The sequence below is a fragment of the Nyctereutes procyonoides genome, unplaced genomic scaffold (genome assembly GCF_905146905.1).
Source record: "Nyctereutes procyonoides isolate TBG_1078 unplaced genomic scaffold, NYPRO_anot_genome, whole genome shotgun sequence".
NCBI classification, from domain to species: Eukaryota; Metazoa; Chordata; class Mammalia; order Carnivora; family Canidae; genus Nyctereutes; species Nyctereutes procyonoides.
The window spans coordinates 37,095,674-37,116,680 of NW_026575146.1; the positions used below are offsets into that span (position 1 = coordinate 37,095,674).

The 21,007-nt window shown below is 37.7% G+C and overlaps 1 protein-coding gene across 1 annotated transcript in view; it reads right to left on the reverse strand.

The window, feature by feature from the left end:
• Positions 1–3,383: 3,383 nt before the first annotated feature.
• ERCC6L2 (ERCC excision repair 6 like 2) overlaps positions 3,384–21,007 on the reverse strand; it is a 130,007-nt gene continuing 112,383 nt past the window's right edge. Inside the window, exons 18-19 of the mRNA XM_055310556.1 lie at positions 12,940–13,121; positions 3,384–5,752 (exon numbers count right to left, since the gene is read on the reverse strand). Of these exons, the coding sequence (XP_055166531.1) occupies positions 4,780–5,752; positions 12,940–13,121 (1,155 nt within the window). The 3' untranslated portion in view covers positions 3,384–4,779. The remainder of the gene's footprint in view (positions 5,753–12,939; positions 13,122–21,007) is intronic.

A 21,007-nucleotide genomic window follows, 5' to 3' on the forward strand; every position in this document is an offset into this window, starting at 1 on the left:
CCTGTGAGATCAGTTCTTGTGAAGCACACATTGGCATTTATGTTCTATAAACTTAGTCTCTTCTTGTTCTTATCAATGCTTTTATAATAGTTTTAGGAAAGAAAAAATATATGCATTAGCTATTATGAGCCTTCTTTTGAAGTCTTTCATTTCAGAAGTATGTCTCACTTAAAAAAATAAAATCAAAGTTAAAAGATATATGTGTGTGGAGGGTACTAATTCATATTTTGGTTTGACAAAATGACTCACTAGAATTTCCGCAGAGACATGTAAGACATTCAGAGGTGCACGCTTTCCCTCTTGTTTACATAAGCTCAAACAATACAAAGTCACAGTTATTTCTTTCAACAAGATGGAGGAGGCCCATTTAGCTAACCAAAAAGACATCTGTAGAAAGAGGCATTCTTTTTTTTTAAATAATTTTTTCAAAAGATTTTATCTGAGAGAGAGAGAGAACAAGAACGAGCATGGGGTGTGGAGTGGAAGGTGAGGGAGAGGGGGAGAGAGAAGCAGACTCTGAGCACAGAGCTATGTCCCTGGCTGGATCCCAGGACTCTGAGATCACAAGCCTAATGGAAGTCAGACACACTAGACTAAGCCACCCATGCACCCCAGAAGAGGCATTCTTGATCTTCAGCCCTGAGAGACAGCCTACAAAACCACCAGAATGTCAGTGGGGCATTATCTGTGCTAGTGACAGAAAGGCATCAACTCATATAATTAAATTTGGACACTTAGTGGATCGATATGACCCTGAAGTTTGTTAGCTTGCAGTAAAGCAAATAAAGAACACATTGACCAAGTTGAAAAACAATGCTAATGACAACTTTGGGCTTAAAAATGTACAGCAGGGCTCCAGGATGAGTTCTGTTGCACATCCATGGTGGGAGGGGCTCACGGAAGTGGAGAGAACATCAGGCAGGTGTGTCCTGCCCAGCCACCGTCTCAGACAAAATATTAGCATGTCATGTCATGGGGGAAACTTTAGGAATAAAAATAGGTGCTTGTGCTGACCCCTAGACCTCCTGAACTGCAATCTCCTGGGCAGGGACCTGGGCACCTGTGTGGAAAATCCTGTGCAGGTGGTTTTCACTTGCCACGTTCAGGGCTGGGAGCCCCACCACCTCGGACTTCCCACTAGTGTGAGGGTCGATCTGGGTCTTTCCCCAAAAGGCTGTTTCCATTTAAAAATCTGTAAGACCTCGTGAGGCAAGACAGCCCTCCTGTGGTTGTCCATTAACAGAGAGAGAGCGTGCTGGTCCTCCCACTTGCTAAAAACAGCACCAGGTGTATGTGTGTGCATGTGGGGAGGGTAGCGCACAAGGCTGTCGCCAGGGCACATGTGCACAGGGTCTCCAGTGACAGGATGTGTTCCTGAATTTAGGAGTACTTAATGCTCCAGCAGCACTGGGTGGAGGATGCTTTGCAAAAGCAGGTGGGGCTGGAACTGGGGAACAAGATTACATCAACGACGACCTAGTGAGCAGTTGGTGAGGAGTTTAAGGTGCCCTGCGCTCTGGGCTTTGCAGGCAGGTCCATCTTACGGGATCTTATAGATTCACTGACATCCCTGGTCCTAGACCGACCGTTAACTGGATTTATGACATAGTGGCCATGGAGGTGGCCATTCGTGAACTTTGAGGCAGGCAGTGATTCCATTCTTAGGGATTTTATAGACTAGTAAATGTCAAATAAAACGTTTGGGAACTGACATATGGTTATTAATTTTTATATCAAGGACAATGAAAAAGACTAAAAACTATGATCTATCATTTCATACGAAGAGAACGGTTTTAATATAATACGGGAATAACTTCAGAATATAAAAACTGCACACATTGGACTTTTAAAACCTTTGAACTATACTACCCTTGGCTTTCTCATTTTCTGTGGACTGTGGAGAAGTTTATCACCAGCTCCTCTTTGCAAACTAAGGCTCCTTTGCCTTGACCACTCAGGGGCAGCCACACCACTTGCAGATGATAATTTACTCTGAGAAGTGGTTTCAGAGCTTTATGGGAACCCTAAGGAAACTTCAAGCGCAGAAGTGGTTTCAGAGCTTTATGGGAACCCTAAGGAACCTTCAAGCGCAGAAGTGGTTTCAGAGCTTTATGGGAACCCTAAGGAACCTTCAAGTGCAGAAGTCTCTCGGTAATTTGCTTCAGTTTCCAATATTAATAACTGTGTGTTGAGTGCTTTAAAGAGAAGTGAACAAGATAGACTGAGGCAAATAGAATCTTGAAAACTTGGAGCTGGAATGGTTTTTAGCAGTGGTATCACCCTTGTGGTTTTTCAAGCCAGTGCTCCATAGGCCCCAGTGGTGCTGCTGGAACCAACAGAACTCCACTTTAATTATTTTCGACAATTGATCTTCTAATTAAGATAGAGTTCAATTGCTTAAAAAAAAAAAAAAAAGCTTGAACACAACTGATCCAGTCCATTTCAAATTTACAGGGGCAAACAGGCTGAAAGAAGCCTTGGGATTTGCCTGGGGCCACCTATTCAACTGGAAGAACTCAGGATGGGCTAGGCAGCATTAGTTGTCAGCCCTTCACCGCATCTGCTCCCAGATTCCTCAGTGGTTGAGCCAACTCTTCCCGCTGCTCCAATGCAGGGTAAGTTGACCCTCACACCTTCCCTCCTGGAACTGACTGGCTCCTGTCCATACTGGACCCTGGACTCTGCTTGAGACACTATTCCTGCACAATGTTAATGACCGTTTCATCAGCAACTGCTGAAATCTAATTTTTAATCTTCAGGACTATATTTTTGATCCCATTTTGACTTTTACTGGTAAAAGTCTCTTTAATACTATTTCGTTATATTGTATGAATATCATTTTATGATTCGAAGGTCCTATCTATATTAAAGTTTTTAAAGGTACTTTATTTTATTCAAGAGCCACTTTTATTAAAATGCCTGAACTCTACCACCTGGTATTTAACTGAGATGAAGGGGTCCACTTGCTTATCCGGGCTCCTCCTACAGCTAGTCCCACAGCAGGCTAACAACATTTAATATCTACCACAGATACACAATACATTCATTCTGTAGCAAGCACCTCAGTGGTGAAATTCAGCATCTGATAAAGTGTGGATATAGATCAGCTGCAAATAGAAAAAAAAGACTCTCTATAATCTATATATAATATATGTATATCTATGTATGTATATGTATATATATACATATATATGTATAATATATGTATATCTATGTATAATCTATATAATCTAAAACAATGATTTGCAAACTGTGATTTCCAAACATTAATGGGTCATAAGATCAATTTAGTGGGTTATGAGAACATTAAAAAACACACATATATTAAGAGCCAAAAGCGTAACAGGAAAGGAAATATCAAAGTACACTGCATGCTTTATGGGTAAATATTATTTCATAAACATTTTATTTTAATCTTATATATGTATTAACACATATGTACTGGGTCATGATATAAAATAGATTTCACAGCTCTCAACAACATCCCAAAGAACATATTTGGTCACTTGGTCCCTTGAGAAAAGATTTGTTTTTTTGTTTTTATTTCTCCATTTACAGCCATGGTTCTCCTGCAAGCTGGGTACTCTGAAGGCCCTGGGCTCCGAGCACCACCCCTTCCTGGCTCATTGCTATTTCCTATTTTTCCTCCTGCCCACCCAAGCTCCCAGAGCTCCACTGAAGGAAATGAGCCACCGTGCATCTGAATGTGGATCAGTAGAAGCCTCGGGTCCCTGCTACCACATGCCAGGCATGAGGACAGGGGCTTTATAGATGTGACTCTTTACAGAGGTGGTTTCCTGTTTTTTACCTGTAGTGGTAACTCACCTGTGCATCTCAAGCCTCTGGCACAGTATACATAGAGACTGAATGGATGTTTCCACATAAATTAATTCAACAATAAGCATAATCTGTAGATTGTATACCATATAAATTAAATTCAACAAAATAGAAGAGTTTTAAATAAAATGTTTCATTTCTCCATACTTAATATAAAAATACTACACAAAGTTTAATTTATATTGATTAAATCCTGTTGTATAAAAGTTGAGGCATTGTGTTCTGTGGCTATTGGTTTTATGACTTGTCATACAGTTATACATATGACTTTTGTAGTACAGTTATACATTAACCCTTTGATTTTGAGCAGTTATAAACTTATTATTTTAATACAACATCATATGTTCAGTACTAGCTATTACTTTCATCTAAAATAATTTAGTAATAGTACATGAATGATACTTTGGAAAAAGTAAAACAGTTAATAATTTTCAAAATGCTACTAAGAAAGAAAGACATCAATGTACACCTGATTTGGGGGATGACCATATTTTGCCCTGTGACTTCATGGAATCTGGGAGAGTAAACCAAAGCTTTTTTTAAGCTGGAAGGACACACATTGTTCTTTGAGTTCAAACCCTTCATCTTTCATATTAGGAACTATCTGCACACCAAGGTAAGTATAAGTGACTTATCTGCAGGCACATAATTACACAGTAAGGGAGATGTCCCAGGTTTCCTGATAACAAATCTAGACCTTTTCTATTTCATAAAGATGTTTATACTATAATTCAATCATATTTTTAAAAGATCAAATCAGATATCAAGGAAAACAAATACATGATAACCTTTTAGGCTAAAACAGCGCTAGAGCAAGTGTTTAATAAAAATGTGTGTCGACAGCTGTGATGCAGGTAAACGTAGTGAGTGTGGAATACAGAGCTGTAAAGACAGGTGGCTGAAGTCCACTGGTCACAGTAATTCATTCTGTTTCTTTATGCATTACTTTTGTGCATTCATTGTGTTTTCATTTGTATCACTTGAACTCAATTTTTTCCACAAAAATTTCTCATTTGATTTCCAAAGTGAGGTTTCCAGCTCCTCTTTCCTTTTGGAGGATGCAGCAAGGGGCACTTTTTCACACAGAGTCTCTATCACTGCCAAGTCGGTGAGTTTACTAAGACTGTCATCATTCTGTTCATTCAAGATGTCCCAGAAATCTTTTGGTCTCTGTTTTGCTTTTTCCATGGGCCCTGAAAGAACTTTCCTTGGCAGTTGTGTGGGACCGTTCCCATGACTTTTAAAGAGGTCATCAAGAATAGACGTGTCACCAAGTAAGCCTACCACAGAAGTGTCTCCTAACACTGGATTTTTTAGCTTTTTGTTTTCCACTTTGAAAAGGGGCTCATTTCTTGAAATGCCTGTTCTTGTTGGGTTTTGTTCATCTTTCATGGTATATTCCAATTTTTCTAACTCATCTGCTTCAGACTTAGTGTTCAGGGAACAGGATGCTATAATGTTTTTAGGGGCTTGGCTGTTTTTCCCACTGTCAGTCTCTTGGGTTGAACTTAGAGGTGATTCATTAGTTTCTCCATCATTAGAAAGCACCACTTCTCTATGGAAACTGTGATTTTGAAACTTAACTGATTTTTCTTTATGTATTTTTGGGCTATAGATTTGAGAAACTTTTTTGGAAGAATCTTTAAATGACAAAGTTTCAGAATCTGACAGCCTTTCTTTTATAAGAGATTCATTTTTTTCAGACTTATTCCTGACACTCTCTCTTTTCCGATGGGAAGATTTAATGAGTTCTGCATCAGAATCCACAAAAAAATCTTTTACCTCTGGATATTGAGAAGCATAAAAGTCTTTTAGCATTTTCTGTCGTTCTTCTGATGTGGCATTGGTTATATGGCTAGCAAATTCCTTTACAGAAGGGAAGTTAAAATAAGAAGCCATTTCTTGAAATTGTTTTCTGAAGATTTAATGAACAAAAGCAGAGGTTATTTTTATTACATTTTATTTTTAAAGAACTCATCACCATTGATATTATATAAAGCAATGTATATTTGACCCTTGAAAACAAGGGTGTTAGTTTTCCCCATGCAGTTGAAAATACAAGTATAACTTTTGATTCTCCCCAACATTAGCCTACTGTTGACTGGAAACCTTATTGATAACATAAAACAGTCAACACATATTTTGTATGTTATATGTATTGTGTGCTGTATTCTTACAATAAAGTAAGCTAGAGAAAAGGAAAATGTCATTAAGAAATCATAAAGAAAATACATTTACACACTACTGTATTTACCAAAAAAATGTTGCCTAGAAGTGGATTTACACTGTTCAAACCCATGTTGTTCAAGGGTCCCCTTGTAATTCTATTCATGCAGTGTACATTAGCTTAATTCCGTAATGAAAATGCATTTATTTTACACTAGCAGGATGTGACCTCTTTCCTCATGCTACTGAAAAAAACCTTTAGCTAATGAAGTCACCAGCTTTTTAAGTCATTCTGATTTATACATTAAGTATTTCCTGGGAATTGTGGGATTGCAGCATGCAATTTGGCTCCAGCCAGCCAATTTATGACTGATATGAGAATCATAATTTGTAGAACCTGTACTTGAAAATCTATATTGCATTTAAGTCCTACAATTGTCAAAGAAAGGTCTTAATGAATGGAAAAGAGAAAATTCTGAAAAAATAAAGGGATTTTTTTTCTTCTCTCTCCTCTTTTTCCTTCTCCCACAAATATAACATAGAAATTTCACAAACGTTTTGATGATCTTAAAGGAAAATTCAAAACTGATAAACCTAGATTCTTTCTTCTCCCACCTGGTTCAACTTGGGTATAGATAGCTAAACTAAGAAGTGAGATGCTATTTAAAATAGTGAGTTTGGGGATCCCTGGGTGGCTCAGCGGTTTGGGGCCTGCCTTTGGCCCGGGGCGTGATCCTGGCGTTCCGGAATTGGGTCTCGCGTTGGGCTCCCGGCGTGGAGTCTGCTTCTCTCTCTGCCTGTGTCTCTGCCTCTCTCTCTCTTTCTTTCTCTCTCTCTCTCTGTGTCTATCATGGATAAATAAAATCTTAAAAAAAAAAAAAAAGGCAGTGAGTTTCACTCTTGCTATAAAATACTAATAAAAGCTGTTTTATGCATATATGAGGAAATGGGCCTTCCAGAACCCTTGTAAGACAGAGGCGGAAAGAAAGATCATTTCAGAAGCCTAGACACCAGACTCTGCTCCCTTCCCCAGATAAGAGTGCTACGGACTGAAGTGTGTCCCCCTCAAATTCAGATGTTGAAGCCCTAATCCTCAGTGTGACTGGGTTTGGAGATAGATCCTTTAGAAGGTAATTAAGATTAAAGAAGGTCATGAGAAACCACCAGAGAGATCTTTCTCCACCATGAGAGGATGTGGTGAGAAGGTCACCATCTGCAAGCCAGGAGGAGAACCCTCACCAGAATCCAAATCAGCTGGCATCCTGATCTTGAACTTCCCAGGCTCTAGAACTGTGAGAAATAACTTTCTGTTGTTTAAGGCGCAGTCTGTGGTATTTTGTTACGGGAGACGTAGTAGACTAAGACAGAGGGATTGCTCTGATGATGCTGAGTTTGGGCCATGTATCAGGAATGCTCAATGTTCAGAGATATTCTTTTAAACAAAAGCCAGAGACAAGAGACAGTGTTGTAGCACATGGTTAATAGTCTCAAAGTTCTAGAATATATTTTTATTTTATATAATATTTCCTTAAAACAGTCATTTATGCATTCAACAAAATTTATAGACCCTTTATGTGATAGGCACTGTGAACAGCCCTACTACCATATTCTTTGAGGCATTTATAGTCAAGCTGGGGGGAGACAGATGCATACAAATCAAACGAGAAGGGAGTGATAAGTCCACTATGGATGTAAATATAGGGCCCTAGGGGTACCCACAGAAGAGGTACCTAAGCCAGCGATGGGTCATGGGTAAGGTAGCAGAGAAGGCTTCTTTGGTGCTACCAGTCAGGTAAGGATGAGCAAGGAAACTTTCCAGGCAGAGGGAGAACAGGCACAGGCCTACTTCTGAGAGGACCTGCACAGGGGGGCAGGAGAAACAGCTAAGGAAGAGGCTGAAAATCATGAGGGGTTTGTATGTCAATTTCAGAAGTCTGAATTTTCTCCTGAACACAACAGAGAATCCTGAAAGTAAAATAATTATTTATTTGTAATGTATGTAAATAGGAGCTTTAAAGCCACTGTTATTTTTTGCTGCTCAGGTGAGGTTATACAGTTTGTGTTTCCTGTGATTTTAGTGGCAATCCATCCCGCATGCTCAGGACTTTCTTACATGGCTCCAAGAGGAGCATGCTGGCTCCTAGTCCTTACCACACGGGTCCTGTTAACTGTTCCACATCCAGATATTATCTACGCCTGATCAACAGCCATTCCTAACGGCCACCAGGGTATTTAATAACACAAATACAAACTTCCAATTTTCTGTCCTGGAAATTGCCAGTGTTCTTGTTGGAAAGCAACAAGCACGTTCTTAAAAGGCTCCAGTTTTCACTTCATATGAAGTAATGAGGTATTATTATTTTGTTTATTAATCATCTCCAAATCCATTTTCATGGCATTCCTAACAAATATTTGTGCTGCAAAGATTAAGTTAATGGCAGAGTTACAGGCTGATGTCTTCTTATTTATCCAAGACTTGGTGGGGTCTCAGCAGCTGCCAAAGTACTTTCACCTTTGCTGTGCTGACTCACAATCCTACAATTCTGTCACTTCTGGGAGGAGAGCTGTTTCTGACCCATGTTATGTCAGTAATATGCAAGTAAATTAGATTGTGCCATTGCCCCTCACAGGATGAGTTACGATTATAATTCATTTTATTTTTGCCTTCTAACTTGCTTTCATAATTTTTGGTCTTTAAAAGAATTTTTTCTAAGTATTTAAGTAAGTGCAAGTTACAATCAGGAGGTGTAAGTTTAGCCACTTTTTTACAGACTCGATCCCGGGTCTCCAGGGTCACGCCCTGGGCTGAAGGCAGCGCTACACCGCTGAGCCACTGGGCTGCCCACGTTAGCCATTTTCTAAGAACAATTTAGTAAACTAGAGTAGACACTCAGAAGCCACTACAGAGAAAGGAAAAAAAGGAAACCAGAGATCAGTATCTCCCAGCAAATATATCCAGAGTGGTTGTATGTCATGATATAATTCTAGTTCTCTCCCCTTTGCCAGAGGAACTGAGGGAAAGGGGTAGAACCCAGCTACACCATCTTCTATTTGCCTGAGCTTTCTGAAGTGAAGGGGGGACTGAAACTTCATTCCAGTGACCTGAGGGCTGCAGCTGGTATAGATTCCAGAATCTCAAACAGGGGAATGGTTAGCAGGAAAGACGTCAGGAGTTCTGACACCATGCCCTGGCTCAGATGTTGGTATTCTAAGGTTAGCCTTTCACTTAGCCTGAGACATTTCTTCCCTAGGATGAATAGACAAAGAAGGAAGAAGGCAAAAACTAATCATTGTTAATAGTTTTATTTTTATATATAGTGCTAAAGGGGATAAGGACACTTGTGCTCCTCAAAAACTGGTAAAATGCATTATGGCCTGCCTCTCAGCAAAATAAATGCCTCAAGTAAATTGTCCCAAATTTGCCCAGAATCGTAGTTATAAGTCTGTTTAAGAGGAGATATGCCACTGTAGCATGTGGAGTGTTCACCTTTCTGGGCAATGGTGACAGCTGAGAGTCATGCTCCAACCCACCACACCTGCGCCCAAGGGCTGAGGAGCTGCCAAACCCTTGCAGAGAGAATCTCGAACCCAGAGAGCCATCACTATTTGCCCACACTCTGCAGAGGTCTTCAGGGCCAATTTGACCATGACTTGCATCCCTGCTTACTTCAGCCGCTACTCCTCACTTACCTGGAAACTCTCATCCCCTCCTTAGTCTCTCATCCCCTCCTAGTCTCTTCATCCCCAATTTAATTCAATCCCTCACCCTTCCAGACTGTCCTTCGATGCCCCCAGAACCAGGCTGTGATCTACCAACTGCCCTGTTCTTCTCCAGGAATGGTCCCTCTGTCCCCTCATACCACCTCCTCCTATGCAGCCCTCACAAGCTAAGGCTCCTATGCCTTACACCCTAAACCTCAGGGTTCATGGTTCACATTCCTGCTTCCAGACCAATATTCTCTTTTCTCTTGGAGATTCCTTCCCCTCTTTTAGGTTTATGTTATCTCGCTAAACCATTCTCTCCCTCATGTTAACTGATCTTTTAATTGCTTCCCACTAATGACTGAACACTCAAGATTAACTCTACTTCCTTTCCCATCTCCTGCCATCATCCTTTTGTTTTTTTAAAATTTTATTTATTTATTTGAGAGCGAGAGAATACAAGCAAAGGGAGGAGTAGAGGGAGAGGGAGAAGTAGGCTCTGCAACTGAGCAGGGAGCCCCATGTGGGGCTCAATTTCAGGACCCTGAGATCATGACCTGAGCTAAAGGCAGACACTTGACTGGGCCACCCAGGCGCCCCTCATCATTCTTGATAACACCAATATCCATGTAGATGCTCCACCTAATTCCAACTCCTGGCCTACCAATTTTCTTTACCACCCCTGACCCAAGACTCAACTGCATATCAGGTCCCTATTCCCAAGGCCACAGACAGCTACCATCATTACCATCAATTGCACAACCTGCAAATCCCTGAATTCACTCACCTCATACACCAGCTCAATCATTCAATTCCCCAATGACAACAATGCTGGAAGATACTTCTGACCTCATCAAGCCTCCCCTTCATCTCGTTTAGGTTCAACTTTGTAATTACTCCTTTGCAAACAACCTTCAGCTTCCTTGCTTCTCTTTCCCTCCATTCTAACTCCTGATAAAACCCAGGCATCTCTATTCTGTGTCTGCAATGGAGCAAGTGAAGCTTGCTGAACAAAGTCTGCACAACTGCATGCATGTTTCTTTTTTTTTTTTAAAGCTTTTATTTTTATTTTTTAAAGATTTTATTTATTCATGAGAGACACACACACAGAGAGAGAGAGAGGCAGAGACACAGGCAGAGGGAGAAGCAGGCTCCATGCAGGGAGCCCAATGTGGGACTCGATTCTGGGTCTCCAGGATCACAACCCGGCTGAAGGCGACACTAAACCGCTGAGCCACCGGGACTGCCCTGCATGGATGTTTCTATTGGAATTATTCTCAATCAGGGACTTAACATGAGCCATGAATTCTAGTCTCACTAAGCTTGCTATCCTACTTTTTAAGTGATTTATTATATGACTTTTCTCTCCTGAAATTTCTTTCCCTCTGAAATACTTAATTCTTAATACTTCGAGGAAATATCACTGTATCAATGCCTGTCTTCATCCCTTCATCTAGAAGGCTAGACCTTCCTCAGTGGCCTGGATCACACCCTCTCCTGCCTCTGGGACTTCTGTTATCATGTCTTTGGCATGATCTCTTTTTCCCCTATTAGTCTTTTCCCTCAACACACAAACAGGTTCTATTGTCTTCCCAACTTAAAAAAAACTTATCTTTGACCCATAACGGCCTCCAGCTCCTGCTACTTTTCACTCTCAAAGAGCTGTTACAGGGTCTGCCCATCCCCTGCTTGCCCACCACCTCACCCCGGCACCTGCCCATGGATTTACGGACTGCTCACATCAAGGTGGCCAATGAGTTCTCTGCTGCCAGTTCCAGGAGGCACTTTCCCACTTCATCTAATTCTGGTTCTCAAAAGCATTTAATAAAGTGCTCCTTCCTTTTATTGTGCCTCCTACCCAGCGGGCCACTGTCACCTGAAGGTTTAGTCTTGGGGCTTCTTCGCTCCTCTCAGTGCTAGGTAGGTTCCTAGGTTATTCACACAGTCAGTGGCTCTAAAATCATTTATAATCTCAATGCTGATGACTTCCATACCTAGATCTCCAGCCCCCAAACCCTAGAGGAGCATATCTATTGTCTATTTGGAATTTCCACAAAACCTCAAATTTAATATATGAGCAAAAAGAGAACTCTTGATTTTTTTCAATCCAAACTCTTCTCTTCCAGTTTTCCCTATTTAGTAAATCCAGTCTGTTGTTCCAACGACTAGTCCAGTACCAGACTGAATTCATGTATTTAACTGTCTCCATGACAACCACTGTATTGCAAACCACCACTGACTAGTCCCTTCCAGTTTCCCCTAATCTGCCTCTTCCACGCAGCAACTAGAACTATCTTTTGGAAACATACATCAGATCATGTTCATGTTTCAATAGCTTTCGGCTGCACTCAGAATAAAATCCAAAACTTGTCCACAACCTATAGGGCTTTGCATGCTCCAGCCCCACCTGTCTTGGCCTTTGTCTCATGGCAGTCTACTTGGTTCATGTACTAAGTTCACAAGTCTTCTCTCAGTTCCTTGAACACACCTGACCTCTTCCCTCCACAAGGATGTTCTTTTTTTTTTTTTTTAATTTTTTATTGGTGCTCAATTTGCCAACATATAGAATAACACCCAGTGTTCATCCCATCAAGTGCCCCCCTCAGTGCCCATCACCCAGCCCTCCCCCCCCGCCCACCTCCCTTTCTACCACCCCTAGTTCGTTTCCCAGAGTTAGGAGTCTCTCATGTTCTGTCTCACAAGGATGTTCTTACTCTAGTTCTTTGCCTGGTTATCTCTCAGGTCACAGATGTCAATTCTGTCATGAGGTCTTTCCTGAAAGCTATCTGCACCCTTCTGGATCCCATTATTCTCTATCAAGGAGGCCTGTCCACTTCTTTCTTATATAATTTTATAATTATTTATAATTTTTTATTTTTGAAAATTTTATGGTTCAATGCCAACTCCCACTGCACTATAAGCTCTATGTCCTTTTTTACCCTCTATGTTCATCACCCACCACAATGCCGGAGTACATGTTAGGTGCTCAATAAATATTCAATGAATGCATATAACGCACTTAATTATTTTGTGTATCCATATAAAATGATTTCATTTTTCATCAATTCAGGGTTTAGCTTTCTAAAAACATTTAAAATATTTGGAATTTATTTCTTAAAGTGTACAAATTCAGGTGCCAAGTATGGTTAAAATTCAAATAATTTGTATATTTTATTAAGTAGCTATATTTCTTTTGTGAATAATTCCCAAAGTCCAGTGTTTTTATAGATATACCTGCGGATCCCTTTTGGCGTTTCTCCAATTATGAAGATGGTCTGTTCTGTGCGGTAGACTATTTTCTTCTTCTTACTTACAGGGTGTGAAATGTAGAGAGGAAATGAAATGTTTCCTTCACTTAGTTGTTGGCCTTTCTCTGTACGTGTCAATGTATCTGTCTTCATTTTTTCTTTATGCGTCTGAAAAGAGAAGGAAAGCAAAAACTAAGTCTGAACAAAATAGTCATTTTTGGTCAAATGAGATGGCCTTATTTTTCCCCCAAGCTCTTTATAATCAAGTATATCATATTCTCCAACCAATTCCATCATGAGACATGTTAATCTAGATTTTTAAAAAGATGTAGGGAAAAATTACTTTTATATCTTTTTGAAAAGTAATGGCAATACTATGATATTTCCATGGTGTCTATGGTTTAAGATACATGTTAAAGATATATCTCTCTTAAAGTTGTAATAAAAGTAATAGCAATAATATGATGCCTTCATTGTCAAGACTGATTGCATTCTATATACATAGTGATATCCATAATACTAAGTGAAATAAAAAGTAATGATTATAAAAATAATGGCATAAAATGAGATATTTAAAATTCTTAAATTCAATAATTTCTCTCAATATTAGTAATCAGATTTTCAAGCATTTACTTTTATGTAAGTAGCCAAACTTTTAACAAATAATAATCTTTATATGATCAGTAAGTAAGAAATCATTTTCATAAATCCTACTTTTTAATCTCTACTGAGTGCCAGACTAATTAGTGATTTTAAGATGCTAACTACAGTTGGTTGAAATTACAGATAAAATCTTATTTATGTTACAGACTATATGGGTTGCTTGTTTAACATATATGGTTAAAAACACCGGGTCAAGAAAAAAATAATTTTAAACTATATGATTCCAATTTCCTTGTGAAGATGCTACAGCGAGTATGTGGAAAGTGCTATCCCATTCCAAAAAGAGAAATATTGGATACAATTTGATAACAACAATAGTAAAATTATATTTGAGCTTAGAAGTAAGAAAGGTAAATCTCTAGGTGTCAAAAGCAAAGAAGTAACATAGTGATGAATGGGAGTTAATGGCTTAAATTATATTCTGCAGGCCTCTATGTCTAGAGAGGAAATGAAAATGACTTTCTGCATTAAAAAAACAAACAAACCAAAAACAAAGGAGGAGTTAAGAGGATATCCAATTTGCAAATTAAAGCTAGGAAAGTCCAAACTGGGAACACAGGATAGAAGCAGGCTACCTTTATACTCTATATAGGAAGAATCACTGGTCAAATGTGGAATGCCCAGCCTGTGCCAGTTGTGGAATCTCATTTTGTAGCACCTGGGTGGTATGGGAAATCTAAGCTAAAAACCAACATAAAAAACTGGCCCAGAATCAGTGAAAACTATAGATCTCAATGAAGGATGAATTTAAAAACATACTATAGGAAGACTTCTATAATCCAAAGAATGCTTTTGATTCCAGGATGTGAGGAGTGGCGAGTTGCTCAGGCAAAAATTATGAGGAACATATAAAATCCACCACCATGAAAATGGGCAGGTGCAACAAATGTGAGAATACATGTTGGAGGAATTATAGATAATAAAGCAACCTGAAAGAGACTTTTTAAATCATTAGCATGTCCAGAAAGATAAAGGAATAGAATCTGCCAACAAGAATTGGGTATTATATAGGCAGATCTGAAAAAGAACCAAACACAAACTCTAAAACGGAAATATAGTTTTGAAATAAAAAGCAGAGATAGGAACAAGCTCAAAATATGAGTAAAAGCAACACACTGAAAAACAGCCCTACAGTGACAGTTGATAAAGTGGTAGAGTAAGAAGACATAACAAAATTTCTAAGATACTAGAAAGAATAGGGAAAACAGAAAAGATAATGCAAAGTTATAATGGCAGGTAACTGAAGAAAGCATGAATCCTCAAACCAAAAAAGGAGAGAGAATCTCGAGTGGGAAAAATAGTATTAAATCTGTACTTTGTTATATCATAGAGAATATCTTAAAAACTAGCAGGGAGAAAAAAACAAAATATCTCACAAAGAAATGACAATAACCTGAAGACAGACTTCTCATTAATACCATCATCACCAGAAGATAATTAGATGATACCTTCTATATGCAGAGAGGAAAAACTATAAACTTAGAATTCTATACCCAGTTAAACTATCATTATTCTTTTTCTCACACATACAAAGACTATAAGAAAGTACTAGATACATATTCTTGTTGATGAAATAATTATTTTTTCTTTTATAGGAGTTCACTGGGATTGAAATGGCACATATAAAATGAATGTGGGTAGGGAATAGTTTTTTATTCCACAAATATTTACTGAGCACCTGTTATCTTCCTGGTGCCACACGATGCAGTTGAGAATAAAGATATTTATATATACAAAGAGGCCCCAACCCTTAGGGGGCTTAAAAGCAACAAGCCATTTTTTATTTTAAAGATGGAATATTTAGTTTTCTTTTAAAAATAAATTATTTATTTCTTCAATTTATATTCAAGTTCATTTTCTTGAAAAACTGAACATAACACATATAGCTGTTCATTAATTTTTTTCTTTTCCTTCCTTCCTTCCTTCCTTCCTTCCTTCCTTCCTTCCTTCCTTCCTCCCTCCCTCCCTCCCTTCCTTTTCTTCCTTTTCTTCCTGTAATCTCTATATCCATCATGGGTACCTAACTAACAACCCTGAGATCAAGAGTCACATGCTCAGTCACCCTGTAACTGTATATTTTGTAGTAGCAAACCATTTCTTTTTCTTTTTTTTTTTTTAGTAAACCATTCTAATGAAAATAAATTGACTTCTTAAATATCTATTGCAAACCAGATGGACAAACACAAAATGTTGAATGTACTTTCCTCAAAGACAAAATTTCTTGAATTTTAAAACGTTAACAGAGAGGAAAATTGTGACCTTTAAAGATAAATTTGAAAGAGATTTAATACATTTATTTTACATCACGAGAAAACAGTTGAATGTTGAAAGTTTCCAATAAAAAGGCTCATCATTTTCAATGATCCCCCCCAAATAATAATCTATTATTGTAAGGAGAGATAGGATGTTTACATGAAGATAAAGAGAATAAACAGCAAAAGAAGGAACTGGTCAACCAAGAACAATTCCTCCTCATATAGTGCATTTTCTGAAGCCACAGAGAAATCATGCCAGACAATGGCAATTTTCAATAATTTACATGGTTACTCTGGGTTCTGACTCTAGCAGGATTAAAAGCTCACATTTTATGTGGATACATTTTTTAAAAGTTAGTTTTATAAATTCTTCAGGGAAATTCAGTTTTCCCAACAACAGGTATCAAACATGTGGATCTTTAGTTTTTGCCAAATATCCTATATTTAAAAACCTGATTATGTTAAACAATCATAAAAAAGGAAAAACATTCTTTCCCCACATGGGCTCAATAACCTATCCTTTATTTTTAAAAAATCCATCTAGATTCAAATTTCCATTTTAGTAGAGTCCTTTAAAACTTTACTGAAACAAGGCTGTGAAACAAAATTTTATTAATTAACTTAATAAACATCTTGGTGGTCTTATTATAAAGCTGGTTTCACTCTAGTAAAATAGTATCCTTTACAATAGCTGATACAAGGAAAGCAGTGCCAAAGTGCAGTTGCAATTGTAGTGATAGTTATAATTTATTATAAAGCAAAGTTCAAGGCCTAAGGCCAATATGAAAAGATTCCAGATTATGTGAATTGGACTCAAACTCATCCATTACCTCTATGTCAAAACTGTGAAGTCATATGATACTGAAGCAACATGATAAGGCAGCAATAGTAATTAAGGCTTGAGTAATGAAAAATTCAGTAAAATGAGCTAGATTAGGAATTGAAAAGACAACATTAGCATTATACCTCCTTAACACTAGGAGAGAAGGTGAGGTTGATTGATAAAGAAAGCAAAATGAATCCACTCCTCTTTCCCCTACAGAGTAGAATGGCCAACAACTGGAATACTATATCTGTATTTATAAAGAAATATTGCAATCATGACTTGAATAAAGCAGAAATGCCAGTTTCTGCAAAAGCTCCTAATTGTCCCTAATATTTTCTTTAAAAGTTTCTTTAAAACTATCCATCAAGATTTGCCTTAAGGAAGTATTTCTAGGGATGCCTGGGTGGCTCAGCGGTTAATAATCTGCCTTCGGCTCAGGGCATGATCCTGGAGTCCCAGGATTGAATCCCACATGGTGCTTCCTGCATGGAGTCTGCTTCTCTCTGCCTGTGTCTCTCATGAATAAATAAATAAAACCTTAAAAAAAAGGAAGTATTTCTATATTCTGTGGTTCTTATGAAACTTACCTTCATATGACAATTTGTGATTATAATGATAAGGAATTATAGAGAAGAACTTTGTACAGTGTTTGCATAATATAAATATTTCTGCTAGTATTTTAGAAAGCTTGACACTATTAGAATATAATTTATAACTTAGTAATTGCTATATTTATGATTATTTGCTTAATTACTGAGTATTGTTAGGTGTTTCTGCTATAGTGTCTGTATGAAAAGTCAAATTCAATTTATGGAATCTTTATTAAAAATAAAACTTAGTGTAAGGAACATAGTCATCATTTCTAGGTAAAAATGCAGTTAAAAATCCATTTGAAGGATGCCTGGGTGGCTTGGTGGTTGAGCGTCTGCCTTTGGCTCAGGGTGTGACCCCAGGGTCCTCGGATCAAGTCCTCGGATCAAGTCCCTGCAAGGAGCCTGCTTCTCCCTCTGCCTGTGTCTCTGCCTCTCCCTCTATGTCTCTCATGAATAAATAAATAAAAATTTAAAAAATCCATTTATAATGAGATTAGTGGAATGGAAATGGGGAGCTACTCAAGAAGGTGGATTTATCAGAGAATCTTGAAGTAATCATTCTAATCTATGAACCATAATGTGTCTTCCTCCTACAGACATAAACATACTATATGGAGCAATCAATTGAGAATTGAAAAAGTGAAGGAAAAACTGTCCTTCAGACCACAGTTAAACAAGGCTAAAAAGGTAAAAGACAGGCTATGTCTGATTATGTAAATCTTAATCTGATTTATGCAATTAAGAATTTAAACACATGATGTGTTATCTTTACAAAAGTAATTGTTATTAAAACTAAAATTCATAATATAAAAATTTGTTCAATTCAGCTAAAACATTAAATATATATTATTTCTATAAGTGATAATTGTTCTAATATATTTTGGCCAAAATGGTCTCATCTATTCACAACTAAAAGTTTAACTTGGAAATAGCTCACTTCAAAAACTTCCCCACTATCAGCTCTGATTTAATTTTGATGAAGTTATAAAATCATTATTGATTTTTCTGATGTATCTGTAAAATGTGTTTGAAAATATATAACAAAAATTATTATTTAAAAGGTACAATGTGTACATTCTATAAAATAAAAGCTATAATTATTTTAAGTTGTAAAAGATATACATTAGGAGTATAAATAAATAAGAAGGCACTTTTGTGAGAAAAATTCCATCTTCTAGAGCAGCCACAATGAATCCAATTAGACCTAAACAACTGCATATAATTCTGTACAATTTACTGAGAAGTTTTACATTTATGTTGGTTCTACCGTTCCTTATCTTTAGACCAATAGTAAGAAACATTCAAATAGCTTTTGATAATACTTTCTTATTCCTTTGAACCAAAAATGCATTGTCTGTATTTCAAGACATTAGATTACTAAGCCAAGTTATATTACTTTAACTGAACCAACAGTTATTTTTTGAAAGGCAAAGCTAAAAAAAGGTGATAAAGTACGTACAGATTTTCAGTATGAAAGTAAGAAAAAAAAGACCCTTTTAAAAAGTTTAAAGATAGCAATCTTTGGCATCAATGTATTGAGAAAAAAAAAAGGCATATTGCCCTCACAGTCATATGATTACATTAGTATTTTTCTATTTACTTTCCTATGTAGGAAATCTATCTTTATTATATACTAGGAAACTTTACTGGCAATAGTTCAAAGAATGTTTATGTTCAAGTTAAAAAAAAAAAAAACACCGTTCTACTAATAGTCTTGGAGGTAAAAAATAACTTTGGAAGTAAATCACTAAAGAACTGCAGAGAGCACCTAGAAGGGGATGGCAAGGAAATGAAAAAAGTTCATATTTTCAGTCTTTCCTACAGCCATTCACCTATAACAAATGGGGTAAGAAACATTACAATCTAGGAGAATGAGTTTCAAAAACAATCATGAGTAGCCTCTACTTCCCATTTTGGCAGGAGAAATACTATTGTAATCTCTGCCATCTTTCTAAACTCTTGGGGTTACTTCCTGGAGACACATGCACAGCCAGTGCAGATCCTGCTGATGCTATCTCCCCTGCTCATGTATGCCCTCCACGGAAGAAGCTTGGACAGGGATAGGGCACAATGAAGCAGAACAGCTAATAGGATGGGTAGCCTTTCCACAGTAGGTGACTGGGAATTACCGAAATGTTTTATTAAGCAATTTTTGAATGATCTGTTGGCTGAGCTGGTTTCTCCAGAAAACACCCTGTAAACATACATCATAACAAAGAGCAATGCATATTTAACAGACACGTTCATGGTTTTTTTTTTCCCCCATAACCAGATGTTTAGGCTTGATTCATCATTGAGAAAACTGAAAACAGGGAGATTTTCAAAGGTTCTGATGGCTCGGACCCACCGAGAAGCCTAAGTGGAAAGATTAATTAAAGCTGGATTCTGGGGATCCCTTGGTGGCTTAGTGGTTTAGCACCTGCTTTTTTTGGCCCAGGGTGTGGTCCTGGAGTCCCAGGATTGAGTTCCCATCGAGCTCCGTGCATGGAGCCTGCCTCTCTCTGTGTGTCTCTCATGAATAAATAAATAAAATCTTAAAAAAATTAAATAAATAAAGCTGGATTCTAAGATCACCAGAGGATCTACCCATTACAGGGAAGCTCTTGGTCTATACCTTGTTCTTGAGAACAGCACAGAGCTTCACAAGCCACTCTGGTCCACTTGTGGATGCACCATGTAGCCACAGTTCCTCACATTGTCCCAATCACACCAACTGTGCTATAGAGACTAAAAAAAAATCAAGTGCTCTTTCATTTGTTTTCTTCATTAAATCTTAAATAGTGAAGTCTGAGAGGCAGCAATGATTTTGTTTACACATTTGTTCAAACGAGATTAAAAAAGAAATATGCATTTGGGAAAGGGCCAAACTCTGTAAACACATAAAAAGTCAAACTTCCTTGTCTTTGCAAAGGAGAGAATCAGGAGTATTTTTTTTTGTATCTTTTTTTTTTAATAATAAATTTATTTTTTATTGGTGTTCAATTTGCCAACATACAGAATAACACACAGTGCTCATCCCGTCAAGTGCCCCCCTCAGTGCCTGTCACCCATTCACCCCCACTCCCCGCCCTCCTCCCCTTCCACCACCCCTAGTTCGTTTCCTAGAGTTAGGAGTCTTTATGTTCTGTCTCTCTTTCTGATATTTCCTACCCATTTCTTCTCCCTTCCCTTCAATTCCCTTTTACTATTATTTATATTCCCCAAATAAATGAGAATATGTGTTTGTCCTTCTCCGATTGACTCATTTCACTCAGCATAATATCCTTCAGTTCCATCCACATTGAAGCAAATGGTGGGTATTTGTCATTTCTAATGGCTGAGTAATATTCCATTGAGAATCAGGAGTATTATAAAAACATAGAGCACGTGTAAATACATTCATTCAAATGGCATCTGAATATCTAAAAGGACAAAAACTTTTAAGGATCTTTGCACAAGTGTGAAAAAGCTCCTATCCTTAAAGTAATCATTCAAGATTTGGCCTGGAGGTAGGAAATATTACTGTAAATGTAGTTTTCCAATATTCAGGAAAGTGTAAGGCAACTATGAGATACCCCTAAATTGTCTTTACTCATCCTCTGGAGAAAAGCCAGCTGTTTAGAGTACCCACCACAAATACATATTAAAGTCAAATTTTCTTGCACGTTTATTTGATTTATTTATTTATTCATAATTTAATATTTTTTCTTGCATGTTTAAATATGACATTCAAATCTG